We start from the raw sequence: 23,975 nt of genomic DNA on the forward strand, positions 1-23,975 counted from the left end.
TGTCATTTAGTTAATTTAAAACACATTATTGGACAGTTATTCTTGATCCTAATGGTATTATAATTAAATTTTATCCCAGTTGAAAAACAAAAATCTCTGGTTTTAAATTTGGATAAATGTTTCAAAGGCTTATCTTTGTGATTTATGGATACTTTTGTTATAGTTGTTTTTATTTTCATGTTCCAAACAACTTTCTCTTGATGACGTGTATTTTTTTCCTGATTACTGTGGATTTCAGTTTTGAAAAACAGCTAAAAATCCTATGACCAAATGTTTACCTGTTAATATTACATAATCAAATCATATGTAAATATATGAGCTGACATAACCTTATAAGCATCAGTTAAAGAAGGGATCACATGGGAAAATAACACTTCAAAATTACTGCATTTATGAGGATTTATTATGTGGGAATGGTTTTACTACATCATTTTAATACTGCTATAAAATATATTTATGTACATTTTATATTTTATTGTTCCTAAATATCCACAAAGAATGTAAGAAAAGTTTCACAAGGCTGCCTGAAGAAGTGATACTGAGTGGGCACTGAGAGCCCACAGTGAACAAAATGTGGAGAAGGAAAAATTGCATCTAGATAGAAACAGTATGCTTTGCTCCGCACGGTACCCACCTCGGGGGGTTGTTAAGAGGATTAAATGATACGGTGTTATATAAAGTTCTTTCGCAGTTTTGGATATATAATAGCCTGTCAATAGATGGTAGGTTCTACATTATAAGAATTGAATCCAATTGACATCGCTTGCATTTTTAGTTGACAAATAGAGACAATCAGAGCTGCACTCTGTGTGGATTGGATCATGTTTATGGTGTTCTAGTCTCCTATGGACGTGGTGGTTGAAAAGAGCATTTGAATATAAGTAAGAGCTGAGAATGAGTAGTTCAAAGGACTGGAGTGGGTGCATCCTAGGAAGCAGTACACATATTTATGTATTTGAGAGAGAGTAGCCTTATTTTCTTTGGCTCTGGGAGGCAGAATCACAACCAAGTACATGAAAGTTATAAGGTGGTAGATTTCAGATCAATATGAAGGAGAATTTTCTAACAGTACAATGGCTCAACAAATAGAAAGAACTGCCTAAAACGATGGTGGAATGTCCTGTCTTTGAAGAAACAAGAGAGGATAAATAACTACTAGTTGAAGGTGTTGTTGGCAGCAATGGGTAAACTCAGATTCTATAATATATTTAATGATTTATTTCACTATCCAGAACATTTGTAACCGTTAATAGGGTTCAGCAAAAAATAGAAAATGGTATAGACAGATGTATGTGGGGAATAGGGCAGTCCTGAGTAATAACTGAGACAACTGACTTACCCATGCTGCCACCTATGCAACAGAGAAAAGTCGGTTTTATTAATAATGGATGAATTTCTCCCTATTTTCCAACATTGAATTCAAGTTCAAATTGGAGGAAAACCCCTATCTTTTGTCTCTAGACTGCTGTGCCATATTTTTCTTCTTTTTTTCTAGAGGTTGACTGCATAGGCGTCAGAAGCAGAATGTTTGGGCTCTAATCTTAGATTTGCCATATACTAGTGTTTTGGTCACCAAAACCAGGATAACGGAGGAAGAAGGAAGAGGAAGAAAGGAAGAGAAATAAACTGAGTTCTACTTAGTTAAAAAAAAAAATCATAAGAAATGTAATACAAAGAATAGAAACACAAACTTAAATTCAAAAATACATGAGATAATTTTAAATACATATATAAATTCTCTAGTGGCTCTACTCAGATTATTATTGTTAGGCTTATTGGTAGAAGATAATTCCTTCTTTGGATGGGGAATGTGTCTACTATTTCTTTGAATGACCTCATATCTATTAGTACATGGGGCACTCAATGATTATTAATGTCATTTCCCGGCAGGTGCAAAAATTGGAGTAGTCTTTTTTTTTTTTTTGGAGTAGGTTTTAACATATGATTTATGTATGTAATAAGATGTGTAAATACAACAGTCATCCAAGCCATAGTAAATGGGCCAATAAGGTAAGGAGGGGGAGAATAAAAATACTTTCAATTGCCCACTTTACACCCACAGGTTCTAGAGGATGTGGCCAGGATTTTTTAGCAAAAACCATCTGTTTGACAAACTTTGTGCAATTCCTATAACTATTTTTTCTGCTCCTTTTAAATAAATTATTTGGCAATATATTTGCACTGCTACATCAATTTTTCAGTTACATTTTGCACAAAAACTTTGGATCTACATCCCAGAGGAGGCTCCGGGAAGCCTTAGGGTATCAGATAAACTTGGACTGGAGGATTGCCAGACAAATAAAAGAGTCTCCAACAAGGATAATACTAGTTGTAAAATCCTCCTTCCTAAGGAATCTGAATAGATAAAGGAAAAGACAGTTTTGCAACTTCCCTTTTCAAAGATACAGATCTGTGTCTTTCAAAACAGCACTATTGTTTGCTAATCTTCCTGCAAAGTCAAGTGTAATTTTTGTGCTTTCTCCTGATTACTTGAATAAACAGCACATTGCAAAATGTTTCTCTGAAAGAGCACAGGGCAAGGCAGAAACCACTCTGAGGTTAAGATTGCCATTATAACCTATTCGGTACAAATAGTTTCTTAAAAAAAACACAACAGAAAACTTCCTTATTATATCAAGCATTCAATCAAGCCTTCTTTTAATACTTATGAAATGCTAAGAATAGAAATAGGTAATTTGGAAAGATACAATGAAATGTAAGAATTAACAAATACCTTTAAAGAATTTCTAAAGTATTCAGAAAAGTAAGACATACATATGTATTAGGTATTCATTGCTGGTGTAACAAATTGCTACAAGCTTGAAGGCTTAAAGTAACACAATCGTATTATCATTGTTAATGTATTAAAATAGATCCAAAGTCTAACATGAGTCTTGCTGGGATAAAATCAAGATGACAGCAGAGCTCTGTTCATTTCTGGAGGCTCTAGGGGACAATCTGTTCCCTTGCCTTTTTCAGTTTCTAGAGGCTGTCTGTATTTCTTAGCGTTTGATCCCCTTTGTCCATCTTGAAAGTTGGCAACTTTGTGTTTCTCTGACCCTTCTTCAGTACTCACAGCTCAACCTGAACATAGCCAGGAAAGGTTCTCCGATTTACAGGACTGATGTGATGGACTTACCTGGATAACACAGGATAATCTCCTGTCTCAAAGTTCTTAACCTTAATCACATAAGCAAAGTCCCTTTTGCTATGAAACGCATGGTAATCACTGGTTCCAGGGATTAGGACCTGGACATCTTTAATTCTGCCTCCTACAACATATAAAATCACTGTGGTATTTTTAACACTTAGACAGTGCTCCATAAATGTTTTGAGTCAATGAATAAGTAGACAGGTGTATAAAATAATAAAGATAGAAGAAAAGTGCTTTTAAGTTCATGGAAATAGACATCACTTATGCATAAATCTACATGACTTGGCTTTGGCTACAGTCATATCTAATTATTTCAAATCAAAAGATTTAAAGATTTCAATTTAGAATTTGTAAACTATTGGGCAATTTGGTGCATGCCTGTAGTCCCAGCTACTCAGGAGGCTGAAGCAGGAGCATCGCTTGAGCCCAGGAGTTTGAGGCTGTAGTGTGCTATGAATAGTGTGAATAGCCACTGCTCCCCAGCCTGGGTGATGTAGCAAGACCTGTCTCTAAAAACATTTTTTAAAAAACCACTTATAAGTATATGCTTATAAATATATTATTGAATGTTGTTATAATTATGAAAAATAAATTCTAATGTCAATATATGTTAATAAGTCCTAAGTTTTGCTATTATAAATCATATACTACCTAGAATAGATTTATTAGAGCTGAACTCAATCTCACTACAGTGCCAAGGGACATGGATCTTGGGTTTTGTCTTAAATCTGTGTATAAGGATGTGTGTCGGAGAATGGTGATCTTTGAGAGTTCTGGAAGTAGAACTCTGCTCTCAGTTTCCATTTCTTCTTTTGTAAATTGACAGATCTTGGCTCATTTAAAAATCTAGCAGTTTACTAAATGGTAAAATGGCTTAGAATACTTTACAGTGGATTTGATGAACAGATTTTACTTCCATGCATTTCTGTGTGTGTGTGTGTGTATGTGTGTGCGGTGTATGTGTGCAGGTGTGTATATACATATGTGTATATGGGCATCTGTGTGAATAAAAGTAATGGTAAATTATTATATCATGTAATGATATTTGAATACAAACACAAAGCACTTTGAATATATTAGTTAAATCTAATAAAGCCTACTCAGAGTCTAAATATCTTTTGGTCATCACTAAGATATGTCAGACACTGCTATAGGCTCTAACTCTATAGGCTTGAGTTTAATGAGTGGCTAGCTTGAGTTCTTTTGAAATAGGAAAATTAAGTCAACATTTTAGCCTTGAGAAGTTGAGTCTATAAGGATCTTTTGGGTAAAATATGTTGGTATTTAATCTCTTTGTACTGATTTAATGGAACAAAACACAAATGCCGTTAGTATCTGGATGCTATATGTCCCTTAAGTAACTTCAAGAAAATTACTTTGATGAGATTTATCCAGGCAAGATGCCAATGAAAATTTTAGCATACCCAAAACATTTTACATTTTAAAATATTAAATTATTTTACTTATATATAATTTTTCCACTAGCAATATTTTATAACATGGAATTCTGTGTGGCTTTTTTGCAACTCTGCATTAGTAAATAGATGGAGGCATATGGAAAACTTAAATTCATTTTTAGTTTTACTTAAAATGTATTATAAAATATTAACAGACATTTTGTATTAAATAACTATTAAACACTAAGAGCTTTCCTAATATCATTATGCCAAGATCATGTCTTTACTGTGCGTTTTAATTTAGGTATTTTCTGTCTGAGATATTGAATGACCAAAAGAATATCTTAAGTGTTTCTGTATCAACAAGAATAATAACTACAAATGTATCATGTTCCTAAATATGCCCCCTTTGCTTTGTATGTTTATTCTGCAATCATCACCATAATTAATATACAATAAATATAATTATAAATAACTGCCACAACCCTTATTATAATCATCTTACAGATGAGTACAGTGCATTAATTTGTTCAGGTTTTCTCAGTTACAAATTAAGACTTAAACCAGCTGGTCTGGACTTTGTGCTATCTCATTGTGTACATTAGGAAGGAAATAAATCCATAACAAGAAATGTTAATTAGTAGGGTATTCAAGCTGTTTATTGTACAGAAATCCAGAATTAAAAGTTGAACAAGGCACAGGATTTTCTTCTGAAAAGTAACATGTAGAATAATGCTGAATATTTTGTAATAGCGCTTTGGAGATCCAAGAAGTTGTTAGAAAAAAGAAAAAAAATGGAAAAAATATTAGTACACCTTTAAATGTGAGAAATACTAGGATAAATATATTACTTGGGGGCTGGACAGAGATAGCTGAAAAGGATATTTTACTCACTTAAGTCTTATGAGAGAAGGCTATAACCTTTTTTATTCATATGAAAAAAAAGCAAATGAATTAACCATGCTAAAGAGACTCAGAAAACTCCATGAACGTTTTCTCTGTTATCAGGGTAAAGCACAAAAGAAGTTTAAGGATAGCTATAATCTGGTGTTCTCCATAGTGGGCGTTCTGCTAAATGTCATCACCTAGTCAATATATGAGGCATAATTCTGTGTGAGACTTGCAGCATGAGAATATCAGGCTCATTCTAGAGCTATTTATCTCCCTTCATTCAGGATTGATTAAAGCATTGAGCAGCATACTTCATCTGTCCTTTACACTCGGCATTTTCCATTTTGCTATATCCCCCATAATATTGCGAACTATAAAAGCATATAAATAAAGAGAGATTAAATAATTAAAGAATATAGACAGTTTCAGGGGCTATGAATTTGCCTCTTCATGGGCAACACTCCATGACTAGAGAAAAGGGATGCTTCTGGTGGATTCGATAGTCCCGTAGCTCTATGACGTCTCCGGGAGTCCGGTGGATACAAATACAAACTTGAGAGAGGTAAGAAATCTATCAAGGACTTTACCATTTAGAATAAGAATTTCCAGGCTCACAAATTAGGAACTTAAGTGTAAGCTTCTTAAAAAACCTAAACCATACTACCTAATTAAGCATAAACTGGATATAAATTCAGTTGTTTTAAAAATTTACTGGGATTAGCATATCCTAGGGGGCCATGTTGTCATAGCATTAAATAGCTCTTTAAGTAATTCATAAGTAGGACCAATACACCAGATGAGCTGTGACAGTATAGTATATTATAAACAAACAGCCCCGCCCCCTCCCCCGCCCCCAGAAAAAAAGCAGTGCTCCACCAGGTGGAGCCTTTTCCTCCCAGGATTGAAATGTAATTCCTGGTATTGAGTGCCATCTGGTAAACGGAATCGCTCTCAGTTATCCCCAAGACCACAATAAACATGCAACATGTACATATAGTAAAAGGGAAACCTCAATTTTATTACGTGGCTTTTAAGATGCAACATAAATGGATTAAACAGTTACTTTAAAAAGTCCCTTATTGTGAATATTTCAGTTTTCTTACACTAATGATGTTATCATTGTTGGATCCTAAACTGAGAAAAAAGAAATAGATTCCCCAAATTCATGCCTTTTACTAATATGCCAGTGTTCAACATACCAGGTGTGGAGTGCTTAGGCTTTATAAGTTTGAGGGCACTCCAGATTTAACAAAGCAGCCAACACCTGGAAATACATAAAAGCTGGCCTCTAAGCCCAAGGTGATGAGTGTTAGTTAACTAGGCCCCCTGGCTCCAGAAAATGGCCCCTCGTGTCTCAGAAAAGAAAACTGAAAATGCAGCATCAGAGTTTAGTTTTAGCTCAGATTTCCTGGTGTTCTCAATGTCTGTCTTCTCTTTACTCCCCAAAGGCAAAGCACAGCTCAAGTCATGACTGTCCTTTTGGTTTGAGAAGAAGTTTGTCAATATGCGCCATGATATTACTTTATAGACATAGTGAACTACACGAAAAGAATGATTTCTGCATAAGTATATATGGCATACTTCTAGAGAAGAAATAACTCTGCTATTTTTATACACATGACAATTCCTACCCTGTGATGATATATTTTAACTGTTACTGTCATTTTCCTGGATGTTGCTTTGTGGTCTCACCACAAATTCTGCAACAGATTTCCTGGGAGTGTGGCAAAAGTCATGGGTAAGTGGCTGAGTCTATGATTTGATTAAGTAACCATTAGAGTCCATTTAGTGGCTAATCAATATTAAATTAATAATAAAAAATATTTTTATATTACATCTATAATATGTTCTAAAGTCATGTCAGTTGCTTTCAATTAGGCCATTTTTATTATGTAATAGACAACAACTTTGCCACATTCCCAGAGACTCTATACTTGACTATGTGGATTGCCTCACGTTCCTTAGTAGACAGGTGTTTTGTTAAAAATAACTATTTAAAAACATTTTTCTCATAACCATGTTTTTCTGGGCTTGTTTCTGTAGTATCTGCTTGACATATTCTCCAAACAGTGAGCTATCTTCTGTCATTGTTACTTATGTTCAAAAGACAAAGTAATCAAAGACTCGTTATCCTTGTTCATACTTTATAAAATACTGGTAGAAAGCAAATAGGGGGTTTCAAGCTAACGTGTTACCAACATACAGATTATAGAATCTCTTTTTACAACTTTAACAGTCATTGTCATGCTTTGCTTCTCTAGGTGAGCCATAATCAAATTCTGATAATATTTACACCAATCGATTATCTTAGACTATATCAACATTATCTAATAGAACTTTCTACAATGATGAAAGCAGTCTATATCTGCATTTTCCACTATGGCTACTGAGCACAACAGAGGAAGTTAAGTTTAAATTTTAATTAATTTAATTTTGAATTGACATAGCCATACATGGCTTACAGCTACAATATTGGACAGCATTGGTCCAGTCTCTGCATGGACATTGTACCCACTCTTCAATAATTTTGCAAATAAATATGTCATCATACCTGCTTGCATCATATATTTTTTAATTTTTACTTCATGTGTTTAATAATGTTTTCTGGTTCAAACTCTAATGACTTGTGTAATATTTCCTACATCAAGGGTAGTCAATACAAATTATTCAGTGGTGAGGCCTATAGATGAAAAATGACCATTCAGAGAGTAGACCACCAGAGAGATAAAGAATGAGAAGATATGGTTATATAGGAAAGATAAGCAAAATCAAGAGTTACACATGTGCTTCTGTATTAGATATGGAAGGTAAGAATTGTATAGAAGTATGTGACCACTGTAGAATTTAGATAAGTAGAATGATCAAATTTTAAAGCTGGAAGGAATGTTGGATATCTCTTAATCTGGATCTCTTTCAATGTGGCATAGTGTTTGATAGCAGTGTCTTGATATTTGGAAAGCCGATGGCTTAGAATCATACTTTATTAACAGTTTAACCTAAACTAAGTTACTTATCATCTCTACATCTTGATTTCCTTATCTGTAAATCAGATATTTACCTCAGATATACATATTTCTTTTTTTTCTGGGGGAAGAGGGCAGAGTAAACAAGATAATATATATGATGTGTTTACCACAGTACCAGGCACATAGTGTCCCATTTTGGTGGTAGGGAAACTGAAGTATTAGGGAGACTAATTACCTTTCTCAATTAGTAATGGATTTAGTAGGTGACTCAGCTGGGATTTGAAACCAGGCATATGACTAAACTGAGCCTATAGGAGCAGTAGCAGCCAATAGAATGGAACCTGGTATGTGCTAGGTATTTAATAAATGAAATGACCAGTCCAAAAGCACAAAACTCATTAGTGGTCTGCAGATCACAAGGTCAGACCAGCTTATTCCCAACGTACAATTTTACAAACATCGTTTGTGGTTGAGAAACATGTGCTTTTGAAGACAAGATATGTGTGTGTGTGTGTGTGTGTGTGTGTGTGTGTGTGTGTGTGTGTGTGTTTAACCAAGGGCAGTCTTTTAAAAAGTACAATAAAGTACAATTTTCCATTCAATCCATCTAGTTTACATGGGATACTAGAGACCTTAATCATAGGACAGATTTAAAATGAAATTACATGACAGTGAGTATCCATCTAGTATTTAAGTAAATACTTAAATTGTAGCATTTAAGTATTCTCTTTGTGAGACTCTTTATCAAAAACTTTTCAAACATATCTTTTGGGGGCTTTATACAAACTGTTTAACTAACATTTAAGAAGTACAGGCGGACCTCGGAGATATCGTGGATTTTGTTCCAGACTACCGCAATAAAACGAGTCTCTCAATAAAGTGTGTTACATGAATTTTTTGGTTTCCCAGTGCATATAAAAGTTATGTTTACACTACACCACAGTCCATTACATGTACGATAGTACTATATATTAAAAAAACAATGTACATACCTTAATGTAAAAATACTTTATTTCTAAAAATGGCTAACGCTCATCTGAGCCTTCAGTGAGCCGTAATCTTTTGCTGATGAAGGGTCTTGCAGCCATGCTGAAGGCCTTGTTCTGGATTAGGTTTTGGTGTAAGGGAATGTTGCGGCTGGTTTGATCTTCCTTCCAGACCACTCGAGCTTTCTCTGTATCAGCAATAAGGCTGTTTTGCTTTCTTATCATTTGTGTGTTCACTGGAATAGCACTTATGCTTTCCTTCGAAAACTCTTCCTTTGCATTCACAGCTTGGCTAATTGCTTGGCACAAGGGGCCTAGCTTTTGGCCTGTTCCGGCTTTGAATGTGCCTTTTTCGCTAAGCTTAATCATTCCTAGCTTCTGATTTAAAGTGAGAAACATGCAAGTCTTCCTTTCACTTGAACACTTACAAGCCATTGGAGGGCTATCAGTTGGCCCAATTTTAATATTATTCTGTCTCAGGGAATTGGGAGGTCCCAGCGGAAGGAGAGAGATGGGGGAACAGCCAGTCAGTGAAGTAATAAGAACACACACATTTATGGATTAAGTTTGGTGTGTGGTTCGTGGCATCTCAAAACAATTACAATACCAACATCAAAGATCACTGATCACAGATCACTATAACAGATATAATAATAATTAAAAAGTTTGAAATATTATGAGAATTACCAAAATGAGAAACAAAGTGAGCACATGCTATTTAAAAAATGGCACCAATAGACTTACTCAATGCAGGGTTGCCATGAACCTTCAATTTGTAAGAAACAATATCTGTGAAGCACAATAAAGCAAAGTGCAATATAATGAGGTATTCCTGTATTAAGGTAATTAGCAGGGCATGGGGAAAACATTGTTATGATTTAGAAAAAACAAAGAGAGTGTGTTATTGAGACAAAGTAAATTAATGGCATACTTAATAATTCATTTGGATATTTCATTATAGGTTTGTGAGATTTAAAATTATTTATATATTGGCCTATTTTGCAAAGATTTTTGAGTATCTTTTATGTGTCTAGTTTTAGACTAATTTGGCTATTATAATTTTGAACGCATGATTCATCTCCTCCTGGGGTTTAAAGAAATTTACCCCATCCTTTGGGATGGTAAACAGACTAATCTGTTTGAATCTCACACTTGAATATTATTTTGGAATATTGGACAAGTTAGTTAGCAATAAAAATAATTCACCTAAGTTTCCTTGACTATAAAATAGGAATTATAACAATTCTTTCTTAAGCTTATTGTAAGGATTAAATAAGACAATTTTTAGGAGTTCTTAATATGATGCTTAGGATACACTAAAAGCTCAGTGCACATTATCTATAATTTCAATAAAGAGAAACCAAATCAACTCAGTCAAAAAGAAACATAAACACATAGTTTTAAATAGGCTTAAGTTGTATCTACCATATTTAATTTGATAATTAAAAATTGCAAAAATGTGTGACCTAATAAATAAATTTATTCAACTTTCTTATATTGTTCTGAATTCCTTATCCCAGATTGATTTTGCTTCAAACTTGTAACAATACCTATGCTTACAGCCCTGATTCTACTTTCTGAGAGAAAGAAAAAAATAAATAGACTATTCTCTTTCATTCTTTATCTACAAGAATTTACTTACTGAAAAATCTAGCTTCTTTTAAAACACCTTTAATCCCTTGTTGGGGCCAAGGGAAAACTTCGACATTGCCCTCTGAAGGTTCACTGAAAATCATTGACAAGAGGCAGATTAATAGGAGAAAAGGCATGTAAATTTATTTGATTATAGTTTTATGTGACACAGGAGCCTTCAGAATGAAGACCCGAAGATACAAGAGAAAGGGTCCATTTTTATGCTTAGGTTCAATAAAGAATGGACAGCCATGTCGAAATATGATTGGACAAAAGGGTATCATCTAATTAATAGACTAAGTGGGGAGACCCAGCAAGGCTTGTCTGGTTAGATTGCTCTTGGACTCTCTGCGCAGCATTCCTTCCTTCTGGGTGGGGCAGAACCCTCTCTGCAATGGAGGTCTCATGAGCTACAATCAAACAAGGTCAGATAATTTCTTTATGGCTAGTTTTTACACAGAAAGGCATAGGGGAAAGTTAGAGTGATATTTTTAGGTTTTATGGCTGGCTTTGGAGGAAAGGGGTTCTGGCTTCTATGAACCACCTTTGGGAAGAGGGATTCTAGTTTCTATGGCTAGCGACTGGGGGTGGGAGCGCCCCTAGACAGGAGGGCAAGAGAAAGTCAGAGAGAGTTGCTTCTAAAGCTTTCATTTTGGGGTATCATTTTCTGAGCCCCTACACCCTAACAAAGCACAAGAGATGCAGTGGAGCAATTCAGGGTCATGTTCAGGCGGTACACTGAGACGAAATTGAGATTTTCCAGAAAGCGTAACGGACACTAAAAAGAAAGTAAAATGGATACAGGGACACCAGAGAGAAGCTGACAAATGATTTTTAAGTAAGGAGAAAATGATAAAAGGGAAGGATTAGCAAAAGGAAAAGGTAATATAAAATAGATCCTTCAAAAAGAGTTGTCTTAATCCCCAGCTTCTCTAGAAATCCCACCACCCCAGGGATTTAATAAGCAAGGTTTTTTTCCCCCCTGAAGGCAGGGATGGGGGAGCTGGAGAAAGAAGAATGAAAGCTGTTCCGTGGATGGATGATTTCAGTTTTGCCCCACTACTACCAATTCTGGCAGCCGCCCACTGCTCCCGAGTCATTCCGCCCACTTTCCCTTCCTCTGTCCACGGAGATGCTGGTTCCTGCTTAACAGCCATCTCAGGGCAACTATCCTTCAACATCCATTAGAAATAAAGCGAGCTCTCGCTTAAAATAATCAGGGCATGCACCTGGAGGTGCACAGACACATTCTCTGAAGAAAATGAGAGCTCTGCGCAATGATCTCACAAAGACTTGCCACCTATAAATCCTCCCCATGCAAGCTCTTCATCCTTCCACTTGGACTTTGGGAGACTGGGGTGTGTGTGCAGGCGGACGGAGCCGGAGAAGAGAAGCACATTCATTATCCACGAATTAAAACGACTTGACAGATTTCCAGTGCAAGTTAATCCCAGTAGGTGCATACACGCATATACACATACACGTGTGAGTGTGTATACATTAGGGCATCTACTCCATGGAATATTTACCTGCCAGGGACAGGCAGTGGACAATGACTATCTCTTCGACTTTTTAAGAGAAAGTATCACCAGATAAATCAGACAAGTGTCTTTTGTATACTTTGGGTAAATTTGTGGTGATTTGGGAGTTTTAGCATAGCTTCTGAAAAAAAGCCGCCTGCTCAGAGCTCATGGGGTAGGGGTAGTTTTCCCTCCTGAGGATCTGGGTGCTTTTGTTTTACTTGTTTGTTCATTTTTGCCCCACAATACCACACCCTTTCTTTACCTAACTTCTTTCTACCTGTGCTGGACTTGCCTGTGCTCTTCCCCCTCACCTTCCCCCTCCCTCCTCTCTCCCCCTAAAACCCTGGGGAACCTTGTCAGTGCTTTGAATCCCTAGATTGCTCGAGCAGTGAAACTAGACAGATTAGGAGCTGGGGCACATTTGGCTGAAAGGCAGCTCTTTTGCTTTCTTCTTATGCTGCTTCCCCTTCCTCTTTTCCCAAATAGATATGTAAACACATGTATTTTCCTGTTTAAATTTAGCGAATTGGTCCTCTGCCTGTGCCTTGATTTAGCTATTGGGCTGAGCCTGGCTTCTCCCTTCCCTACTCGGATAGGAGCCACTGGGATCTGGAGCTCCAGCTTCCAAATTGAAGCTGGCCCCAGGCCAGGTGACCTTTTCTTTGTAAGTTTCTTTCCTAAACGGGGGGGTAGAGTAGGGGTGGGTGGGATCTGTTTGGTGGTGTCTGGGGGGAGAGTGAGGAAAGGAGGGGGCTGGAAGAGAGTAAAGGGCTGTTGTTAAACAGTTTCTTACCGTAAGAGGGAGTTCAGACCTAGATCTTTCCAGTTAATCACACAACAAACTTAGCTCATCGCAATAAAAAGCAGCTCAAACCCGACTGGCTCTTTTAGGCACTGACTCGGCACAGGATTCTCTCACCCGGGCATCTCCTGCAGTGGGATCCGCCAGCACGTCCAGCAGCACCATGTGGGTGACCAAACTTCTGCCAGTCCTGCTGCTGCAGCATGTCCTCCTCCATCTCCTTCTGCTTCCCATCGCCATCCCCTATGCAGGTTAGTTTTCCTCTTTTTCATTATTAGTATAATTTAGTCTTTTGCTAACCTTCCCTTTCCCTTTTCACACACTCTTTTTACCCTCTTCCCAGCATCCTTAACTCAGTATGTGGTATGGGTTCCTAAAACCTCTCATTATGCTTTCTTTTGACATTCTTTTTCTGTTTGAAAAGCATTTAAAATGATAATTAACATTCCCTCAGCAGTCCCCAACCTCCCAACACCCAGCCCCACCTCACTTAGTTTAATAGTTGTGGATTATGGGATAAGTAGGAAGTACTAACACTGGCTGGAACTTTGCTGGTTTGGACAAATTTAAAGCTGAAGGGTCTGGTCTGAACAGGGGAGAGTGATGATCAGCCCAGCAGGGACTCATCTTTTTCCAGAGGATAATTTTTCATGATAATCCACTATTCCCAATCATCCAACCAACATTCAGGGCCAAATTATGACTTTATACAGGTTTTCATTTGGAGGAGATAGATTAAACTCTGGGAATATGCATGTTATAAAAATGAAAGAGAAAGCCTCTTTTCTAACTAAGGTCTCATTCTTTCTGGGTATGGATGCCTGCCCTTGTGAAACTGCAGTGCAAGGGATGCAAAAATTGTGTGACTTTGATTAAAGCTGCAGGATTGCTCTTCTCAGTCTCCTACTATCTCCCTTGGATTTGCAGGTTGGGGAGGAGTTGCTTGAAAGTTCGTATTGCCTGGAAGTTTAGAGATCTCATTTGCTGCTTGGGGAAGTTTTCTCTTATCAGGACAAGAGGAAACATCTGTATTTGGTTGTATTATCATAGTAGTGGCTGGGGTGCCAACGGGAGAAGGCAGTACACATTAGGGGTGGGCACAGGGGAATAAAAGACTGGAATAAATGCCCACATTGGTAGACATGGCCTTTTTACAATATAAAACAGAGAACTGGCTACGTTTTTTGAGATAAGTTGAATGTGACATTTATCAGATCTCTGATCTAGTTTCTGATGTAATACAAGGGTAAAAACTTCAAGGACTTGCTAAATGATAAAGGAAATTATTCAACCCACCTGATTTTCTTTTATTTTGCAAAATAGCCCTTTTGGAAAATGATTCTGTTTGGGAAAGGTCACTTTGAAGTCATTTAGGCAAGATTTCTGAAGAGATGAGAAAAAAAAGTTCAAATCAAGCAGGTTATCATGCTTGAGATGTGTCATGTTAAAATGGATTTATAGAAGACATTGGTGGTTTAGGGGATTTTGTGCATAAATTGAAATCATGATTCACATTTTTGAGGGCTTTCATTTTTAAAGATTAAAATGTTGCTGTTCTGAAGTAGAATATGGTTACCTGAAATCATCTATGCTAATGCAAGGGGAACACCGTGTGGAAAACCCAAACAGTAGATCAACCATAGACAATGTCTATTTGTTTTTGGCATGCATTATGAAGTTTTGGCAGGAGATATACATTCGTAATTATATTTCACTTTGGCTAATGTAGAAATGACTGTGTTTCCTGAACATAGAGAGAATACGGCCCGAGAGTGTGCTGGCAGGCAAGGAGAGTCCAGTTGGGAATTACAAATATGCTGTGAATAATTCCTGAAGTGGATAATTCTAAAATTGTCATCAAAAAATGGTCTGCCTTTGTTTGGGTGGCTAGTTTATTTTGATAGTTTTTTTTTTTTTTAATAACCTCCAAAATGGAAAATGTGGGTAGCCCTCTTAGAACATATAGAGAAAGTTTGTTCTTTTTTTTAATGTTATCTAATATTAAAGATTTATAGTTTTTTCTTTTATTCCTCTTTTTCCTTTAGTTACACTTTTTGATTTATTCTATATTTGTACATATTGTACGTATTGTAAATATAAAGTAATACATTGTTAGAATAGAAGTAGATACTGTAATAAGTGGACAACCAGTTATGAACAAAATACATTATGGAGATAATTTATTAAAAAGTTTCTTAAGAAATATTCAATATAGTGGACCTAAGCCATCCTTCTAGGAATTGGTCTACTGAGAATTACCCTCTAGTCACTCCCACCCACACTGGAAATAAATATCCAATCCTCTGTAATAAAAGAAGCATTAAATGAGCACCTAGTGTCCAAGAGTCCATGGGGAATATAAAAATGAACAAATGAGAAAGCCATCTGTATTTGTTGAGCAACTGCTATAGACCAAGTTCTAAAGTAAATCTTATTTAATTCTAATAAGATTGACATTAATGGACTCATTTTACACGAGGAAATTGAGGCTTCAAGACCTTATTTCTTTGTTAGTTAAGAGACAGAGCTCCCTACCTAAGTCTATGTAAATGAAATATGTGGTGCTTTTTGTTTTCTTGTATTTATTCTGAAGCCAGCAGCAGTGGAATCAACTGAAACTTACTTTAAAAAAGTCAGTTGGCTAAATGATATGGAAAAAAAAACCCCTTCTGTTAGAAGTACTGTTATACTATGGTTGAAAGTTCATTTCTGGTGTAGGGGATCAAACCAGGTTTGGGGGTATATGGTACACAAGTTGAATATGAAAAGATGGGAGGTAGCATTGTTGGTACCTAAGCAGGAGAACACAAGTAGCCCAAAGCATAGAGGTTAGAAAGTATAATGGATGCCACAGAAGGTACCTCCCACAGCAACTGAAGGCAACCATTTGGGGTGGGTGTACTGGGTATGTGAGGGGAAGTATGGCCTGTGATTGGAAAAGTAAGATGGGGTAGAATGGATAGGCTTGATGTCATGCTAAAACGTGTATTCTTTATAATGAATATCATGGGCAGCAGCTGAAAGTTTTTGCATTGACAAGATACTTGACTGAAGTTGTACTTCAGCATGGTTGCTTCAGTTGCTGTGTGGAGGGAGAGTTGTAGACAGAAACAGACAGTGAAGGCAGAGACCAGGATGAGGCTTCTCTAACAATGAAACCCCGAACGAGGACTGAAAAGAAAGAGGAGAGAAATATCTAAGTAGACCCCTATAATCACATTGAGCATCACTTCATCTTGTAAATCTCCTTGGAAGAAATTATTTATGCTGCTTCTCAAATTCCAACATTTGATTTAAATCTGACATGATCTCTTTGTTCCTGTCATCTTGTGATATTGTTGTGCTGCCTTCTCTAAAGAAGGGGAGATGATTATTAATTTGCAAAATCTGAGTCCTAGACAATAACAATGAAAATTCGGACTTCTATTTGTGATTTTTTGTCTTTGGAGAGTTGAAAATCTCCAGTCCCGATCATTCCCTTCCATTAATTATTTGTATACTTTCATCTTAACATCTTGCCACTTCAAACTGTTAATCACTAATCATGTGGGTAGGTTTCTCAGAACGTATGGAACCAGACTCCTGTTTCTTTCCACACCCTGCAAATCCTTTCCTTGCATTATTTTCCTTTGAAGTCAATGGTTAGTCCACACAGAGGAGAAAATATATGAGGTACTGAGAGAAATGAGTGTGAGGCCCGGGGACCAGAGGGAGAAATGTGTCTTTCTTCAAGCACCTTGATACATTTGACCCTACTTTCTGTTTGTAGGTTTTCACTAGGATCCTAATGATTTCAGTTTTAAAACTAAGGGACTTCAGGTTCATCAGGAAATATAGCTTCCAGAATGTTTTCCCATACTGAGAGAAGAGGGAAAAGGAGTTGTAATTTAAAGTACAGGAAAGCATGACAAATTTGCAGTGATCTCTCACCCTTTGATGTCATTTCAATATTTTGTTTATAAACTACAACTAACAGTCACGCACAAAAAATAGTAGGGAAAAATCTGATCCAAAGATATTTTGGAGTTTCTTCCCAAATTAAGCTTGGCTTTTAACTGTTTTCAGTAAAACAAGCATCAGTTTTTAATACATATGGAAGAAAAAGTTGAAACTATTTTCAGCAAAGGAATTTTATTTTCAGATGCTGTTTTTGAATGACTTCTGTTTTGAATTTTTCTTTTATTTAATAAGGCATTAATTTTATAAATGCATGGATTACATGATGTACTACTAGCTCCAACTTCATATTTTTCAGTAATTAGTTACCGACCTAGTACAAATGATTGAATTATAAAGGGAAGTTTCTATGTCTTGAGAAGTAAATTGTGAGAAGGGAATTCTGGTGTCTGGTTCCGATTGTTCTCGATTAGCTTTGTAGCCCCAGATAAGCTTTTCACTTCTATTTATTATCTAGTAAAGGGAAATAATAGATTTATTTGTTTTTCAAAATGCTTTTTGATCTTTAGATGAAAGGTAGGGATGGAAAATTTATCAGCAAGCAAGGATAGATTGTTTTTATGAGGTACAGCCACACATTAACACATTTCAATAGGACAACTGAGGACCTGTAGAATTAAACACAACCAACAATTCCACGGAGACCTCTTTTTTCCAGAATAGTCTTCACAGCTTGCCTTAATATTGCATGGTATTGGGGAAAGAAACCAGAACATTCTATTTGATAATTATTAAAATACATTATAAATTTAATGTTTCTCTTAGACTTTTTGAATTTACTTTAATGCTTTTCTCTCACCCTTAGACATGTCTAATAAATACATTATACACCAGGCCATTTTTAATTCTATATTTTTAGTTAACAGAATTCATTTGAGAAATGTATGTATAAAATTCTTCCATTTTGGTAGTTTAACAGATTTTTTTTGTATCAATTAACTACCATTTATTTCTAAGAAGTATTCAGATTTATATAGGAAATCAGATGATTGTTATGCTATGAAACATTTCACAGCACCTAAGAAATAGCATAATAAGGTCAAAGGAAAGAGAAACTCTTAATGGAAAAACTCATCTCCCATTAATATAGTTCTGTGGTAGAAACCAAAATTTGAAAAGAATTATGCCTTTTTTGCTTGGGAGAATAACAAGTTTCTTCTCTTATGCCAGAAAGTAAAGGATAAAATTTCAAGAACAAAACTAAAACTTTGCATATGTATAACATTTTTTATCCAAATTGATTCCCAAATATTTACTTAATGATTATAGTTTAAATAACTTTTTTAGTTTAAAGTAATATAATTTTTATTTTGTAGATTAATTGGGATATTAACATTTCAGGTAGTTAAACAAAGTCATTTGGCAAGTCAATAAGAATACCAGAATTATCATCTGTCTGCCAACATTATATAAGGCATTTGGTCTACACGCGATAAATAACATCTTGATAGATTATTTGGTGGTTTTAATTTCCATGTTAAAACGTCTTTTAAACTACATGTGTTGTACCATAGCCATTCTATCTTATAGGGCAAAGAAAAGTTAAAAATGAAAGCATCATTACAGGAATTAGTATTGACGGAGATTGTGTTTTGAAGTTTTATAAAGGACTAGAAATTTAGAGAACTTCTGGTTTTCTCTTATTTATTGTGAACTTCAGGTTAGGATAGACATTAATGAGTAGCATCTGCATACTTAATAAACCGACTGGAGCCAGTGGTTGCTGGCAAACTTGAAATATGATGCCATTTTGGTAACTTACTCTGCTAGCCATATTTCTTAATTTTCTGCACAACTTTTCACCCTCCCTTTTTGAGACATTTCACCATATACAAAGACCAGGAACGTATTTCCTGCTCTGCCATTCAAGTTTCTTCTATTGATACCTCTAAACCAAATCCTTAGAAAAAGGTTTACAAGCCATATTTCCACATACAATCTTTACATTTCTTAGATAGAGATGGCATGGTAAGTGGTTTAGAGTAGTGGTTTTGAAGCCAGGCAGCTGAGTTTCCAATTGGAGATCTTCTAAATGGTTAATTAATTTTTTCCCTGTATCTTGGTTTCTTAGACTTAAAAAAGAATGTGTCATTACTTCCTTGGTTATAAGCACGTTCAAAAAGAATCGATAGGCAGAAGAGCATGAGCACATCCATCCTTATTGTACAATAGGTGCAATCTATTAGACATCTTGATCTGCATCGTAAAAATGGTAATCATCATTAGATCAGGACTACTTTGGGCAGATTGAGCATAAAGAAACAAGTTCTTGGTACTCTAGAGTTATCCATAAAATTAAGTCTTTTAGTATGTTTTAGTTCAGTTTTTCAGGTTTTCAGTAGGAGGCTCCATGCTATCTAGGAGCCTTGTACTTTCATGAAGAAAAATGATATTCCCACATTAAAGGATGAAGTTTTATATACATTTCATCTACGGCATTTGGCTTGATCTCAAAACAAACAGTTCAGTGATACCAAGAAATAGTGCCCAAAAGCACAGAAAACATTTCTGCAGTACATGAGAAGAGAAGGGCTAAAATCTGAATACTACGAAAGACTTTAAAGATCAAGTCAGAAGAATTTGTCTACTGCACAGTTTTTAATGAGAGGTCTCTCATCTGTCTTTGAATTGGCTTATCTAATTAACACTACAATACTTACTTATACTTACTAATACTTAATACTTACATAAGGACCAATTGTAGAAGGAAATGAAAAATCTAATCATAAAGCCTGACATGATAAGCTTCTGGCACTTTCATGCTGTTTGGAGAATATCATGTTATTTATTTCTTTAGGGTGAACTATGTCCTAATTTTTAAAAGCTTCTTCCTTTAGAAGAATATAAGTGAGTGACTCTACATGACAAGTTATTTGTTTTTCTCTGATTACAATATGACTCTCTTGCTCTTAGCTATTCTCCATCTCACTTCACCCCAACCTTTGGAGGTCTACTATGTTGTCAGATAAAATGATTTTCTGTGGATGATCCTTACAGATACTTTTTCTATATGATCCTTAAAAGCATTTCTCCCATGCTTATTTTTTCTAAATTTTTGTATTTAATAGAGGGACAGAAGAAAAGAAGAAATACACTTCATGAATTCAAAAAATCAGCAAAGACTACTCTAATCAAAGAAGACCCATTTCTGAAGATTAAAACCAAAAAAATGAACACTGCAGACCAGTGTGCTAATAGATGTATTAGGAATAAGGGACTCCCCTTCACCTGCAAGTAAGTTACTTCATTTTGTTCTTAGGATAATTTTCCATATATGGCATGTACACATTATAATCGTGGTGGTCTTCTTGTATTGAATGTGATTTGGCCATAAAATTCTAAGCCTGAGTCTAGCTTTAACTCATTACAACAGAAGACTTAGCTCTCAATTTATGGAAATATGGCTTGAGTAAGGGAGAGTACAAAAACTGCTACCTTCTATTAATAAGATCCACAGTGGCTTTGTTTATGGAATTCGTTTTCTCATATCATGAACAACTGATCTTGAGAAACTAAAATTAAATTAAATTGACTTTGATCTCTCTTAAAATATTCTATTCAGAGTAAATATTATTATTTTTCTTGAAAGAGGAATTTTCAGAATAGAAATTGGGCAACAGCCAAAATTTACTCCAACTTATATCATCATCTTTAGGGATTTAAATAAAAGGTGTTGAGAGAATTAGATAAAAAGCTAGAGGGATTGGTGTCAGCAGCAGAGGCTGTTTAAAAGAACTGAGAGAATAGTGATGATGAGGGTTCAGGTGAAAATTAATAGGGCAATTTGAAGAGGCATGAGGGGACTCAAACAGAGCATTTTATATCTTTTGACATTCTCTGTGTGATCTCACAGGGAAGAATTCCTTACTATTTGCCAGTGATCCCAGACGATAAAGCTTTTAGTTTTGGGCTAGGAAGGTGAACAGTTCCATCTGAGTAGTCTCCCAAACTGCCAAAAGAAGATGCATTTCCTAGTTCTTTTTTATAAACATTCTTTCCCCTCACTTATTTCCTACTCTTTCACTCCTGATTTTATGTTTTTTTTTTTTTTACAGGATTGTGCATAAAATTCTGTAAATTTTGAATTCTACTCAATTGCATTTGGATAGTGACACACAATGGGAACACGGGGTGTAGCAATGTCGTGGCAAGAGGTCCTAATTTAATCTTGACTTTTTCAGAAAAATGAATGTTATGGGCCTGAGGGAAAAGGACACACCAGAGAAGGTCTTCATCAGACTTAGGAGGAGGAGAGACTCTCTCCTTTCTATTTGTATAGCCAAACTGCCACTTTCAGGGAAATATCCTGGTAAGGGCGTGGGAATTGACTTTGCAAGTATATTGCTATGATAATTCCATTTTATTCCCTGACTTCCCTATAAAAGCCTTGAGATTGTTAAAAATAAATTAAAGAATACTACTCTTAATCAACATCTCAGGTTTGAAGGCTTATGGAGATGTTCTTCTGGCAATTGAGAAGGCTGGAGTTGGGAGGACAAGCCAAAGGGAAGGACAGGATGATGTATTATTGTTGATTTTTAATCTGAAAATATACTGTTCTGGACCCACAAGTAAGAAAAGTATTGCTACCCCTCAGTTTTCACATTAGTCAGTGTTATGCCTGGAAAAGAAAAACTTTCCTTTTGTTTTATTTAGTATAAACTGAAACTATTTTGCTGGGTTCGAGAAGGTATGTGACCTAATTACTAAATACTCATGTATTCCATGTGTATGAGGTTTCATACTTTCTTACCTTATTCTGGTTGAGTTATATGTAGTCTCCAAATGTATGGTAACCTGTACAGAAAACCACATGTAATATTACCTATGTACAGCCAAGGTTCTTCTGCCCAGAAATGAGGAAATCATCTCTCTCTTTCTCTCTCTCTCTCTGTATATACATATATGTGTGTATGTATGTATTTAGGATCATTAAATTATACGGAATTGAATGGATATACTATGATACCCTGAAATTAAGTTCTTAATGAATTAAAGGATCCTGTTAGCAGACTTGTTATATGGACAAGAATCATTGAAAAACAATGAAAAATACACTAAACCACTTAGAAAATACCAACAAAGTTGTGTGAAAGCATCTGTGAATTGAGTGGGTGGAACACTCTCAAATACTGTTTCCTCTTGAGAAGGTATCAACAATATTGATTTTATAGGGATTCAAAATCTTCTTTGCTGGGTAGGAAAGATGACCAGAATGCCTGAGTCAGCTCTTCAGAAAATTGCTAATTCATCAATTGACTTAAAAGAAAATAGGAAGCTTTCCTCTTTCAGCCATGACTAACTGATACTAGAATTGCCTTCTTGCCATAAACAACTGGGAAATAGACAAAACAAAATGTTGAAAGGAATATGATAATTAACATAATGCTTTTGTAAAGACTTTTAAAGTAAAACCTAAAGGAAGATGCAACTCATGGAATTTGATGGCTTCCACCCATTCCACATGGGGGTGCAAAATAATATAAAAAAACACTTTTCTTAGAGAAAAGATCACTGTGATGCAATAAAAGACTGAACAAGATTAGCAAACTGGAAAACCTGTTATGCCCTTTGCGGAAGAAATCACTTGAAAAATGTATCACCTTATTTGGTATTTATCACTTATCATAGACATTATTAGTGAACAACAACAAACCAATATAAAACCTAGCTATAGGAATAGTAATAGTACAGGTGACACACTTTAGTAATTCTCTTTGCAATATTTTATCAAAAGGATATTCTCTAATATTAATAATATTTTTAAAATTAAAAATGCTTATACAAGTAGATTTATTTAGGAAATATTGGCTTAAATAAAGAGTTATCCTCAGCAAGATTTTCATAGCCTTTAATAAGGATCAATGTTTTATAACTCATCAAAAAGGTATATTATATGCAAATATTTTCAAATATTTGATTTCAGATCCCTCTTCCTAGGAGAATCTCCTGGAGTGGGGATTTATCTAACATACCTTAGAAAATGTCGTTTTAGAATGCACTTGATATAATTACAAGCTTTCAAAATTACTCATGATATCTCAAATATAATCGTTTATATACAACTGCAAATAAAATCTTCCAACTTGCTGTACAGTTACAAAAAAATAAAGTCTTCAGAAATAATCCAAGTAGTTGTGTTACATATTGATTTTGCATGTTGAAGAATTTATAAGTCTTCTTATAAAGACTTTCTATAAGTCATTTAGCATAACATGAGAACATTCCAAATGGTATTTAATCTAATATTTAAATCTATACCTACAAAAACTTAATTTTGTTCTTTCTTATTTGGCCATCAAAGTAGTAGCTTCAAATACTACTCATATTTTTATTATATATATGTAATTATGCCTTTGCTTTTATGTTGCTCTCCTTGGTTAACCATATGCCCATTCTTTAAATACTGTATAAATAGTAGTATTCCTTCTTTTCATTCAGATATTTTTTTCAGGGCTTTTGTTTTTGATAAAACAAGAAAACGATGCCTCTGGTTCCCTTTCAATAGCATGTCAAGTGGAGTGAAAAAAGAGTTTGGCCATGAATTTGACCTCTATGAAAACAAAGGTAACTGACTTCTCCCTAAATATTGAATAATGAAATAAAGTATAATAAAATATATGTTTGTAATTTCCTGCCATGGTGCTCTTTCCTGCTGATTTTTCTA

General features: G+C 35.3%; 1 protein-coding gene across 1 annotated transcript in view; it reads left to right on the plus strand.

Annotated features, from left to right (window-relative positions):
- Positions 1-13,349: 13,349 nt before the first annotated feature.
- Positions 13,350-23,975, plus strand: part of HGF (hepatocyte growth factor (hepapoietin A; scatter factor)) — a 69,286-nt gene continuing 58,660 nt past the window's right edge. Inside the window, exons 1-3 of the mRNA XM_012645098.1 lie at positions 13,350-13,602; positions 20,377-20,542; positions 23,763-23,875. Of these exons, the coding sequence (XP_012500552.1) occupies positions 13,515-13,602; positions 20,377-20,542; positions 23,763-23,875 (367 nt within the window). The 5' untranslated portion in view covers positions 13,350-13,514. The remainder of the gene's footprint in view (positions 13,603-20,376; positions 20,543-23,762; positions 23,876-23,975) is intronic.

Source organism: Propithecus coquereli, unplaced genomic scaffold (genome assembly GCF_000956105.1).
Source record: "Propithecus coquereli isolate 6110/MARCELLA unplaced genomic scaffold, Pcoq_1.0 Scaffold226, whole genome shotgun sequence".
In the NCBI taxonomy this organism is placed as follows: domain Eukaryota; kingdom Metazoa; phylum Chordata; class Mammalia; order Primates; family Indriidae; genus Propithecus; species Propithecus coquereli.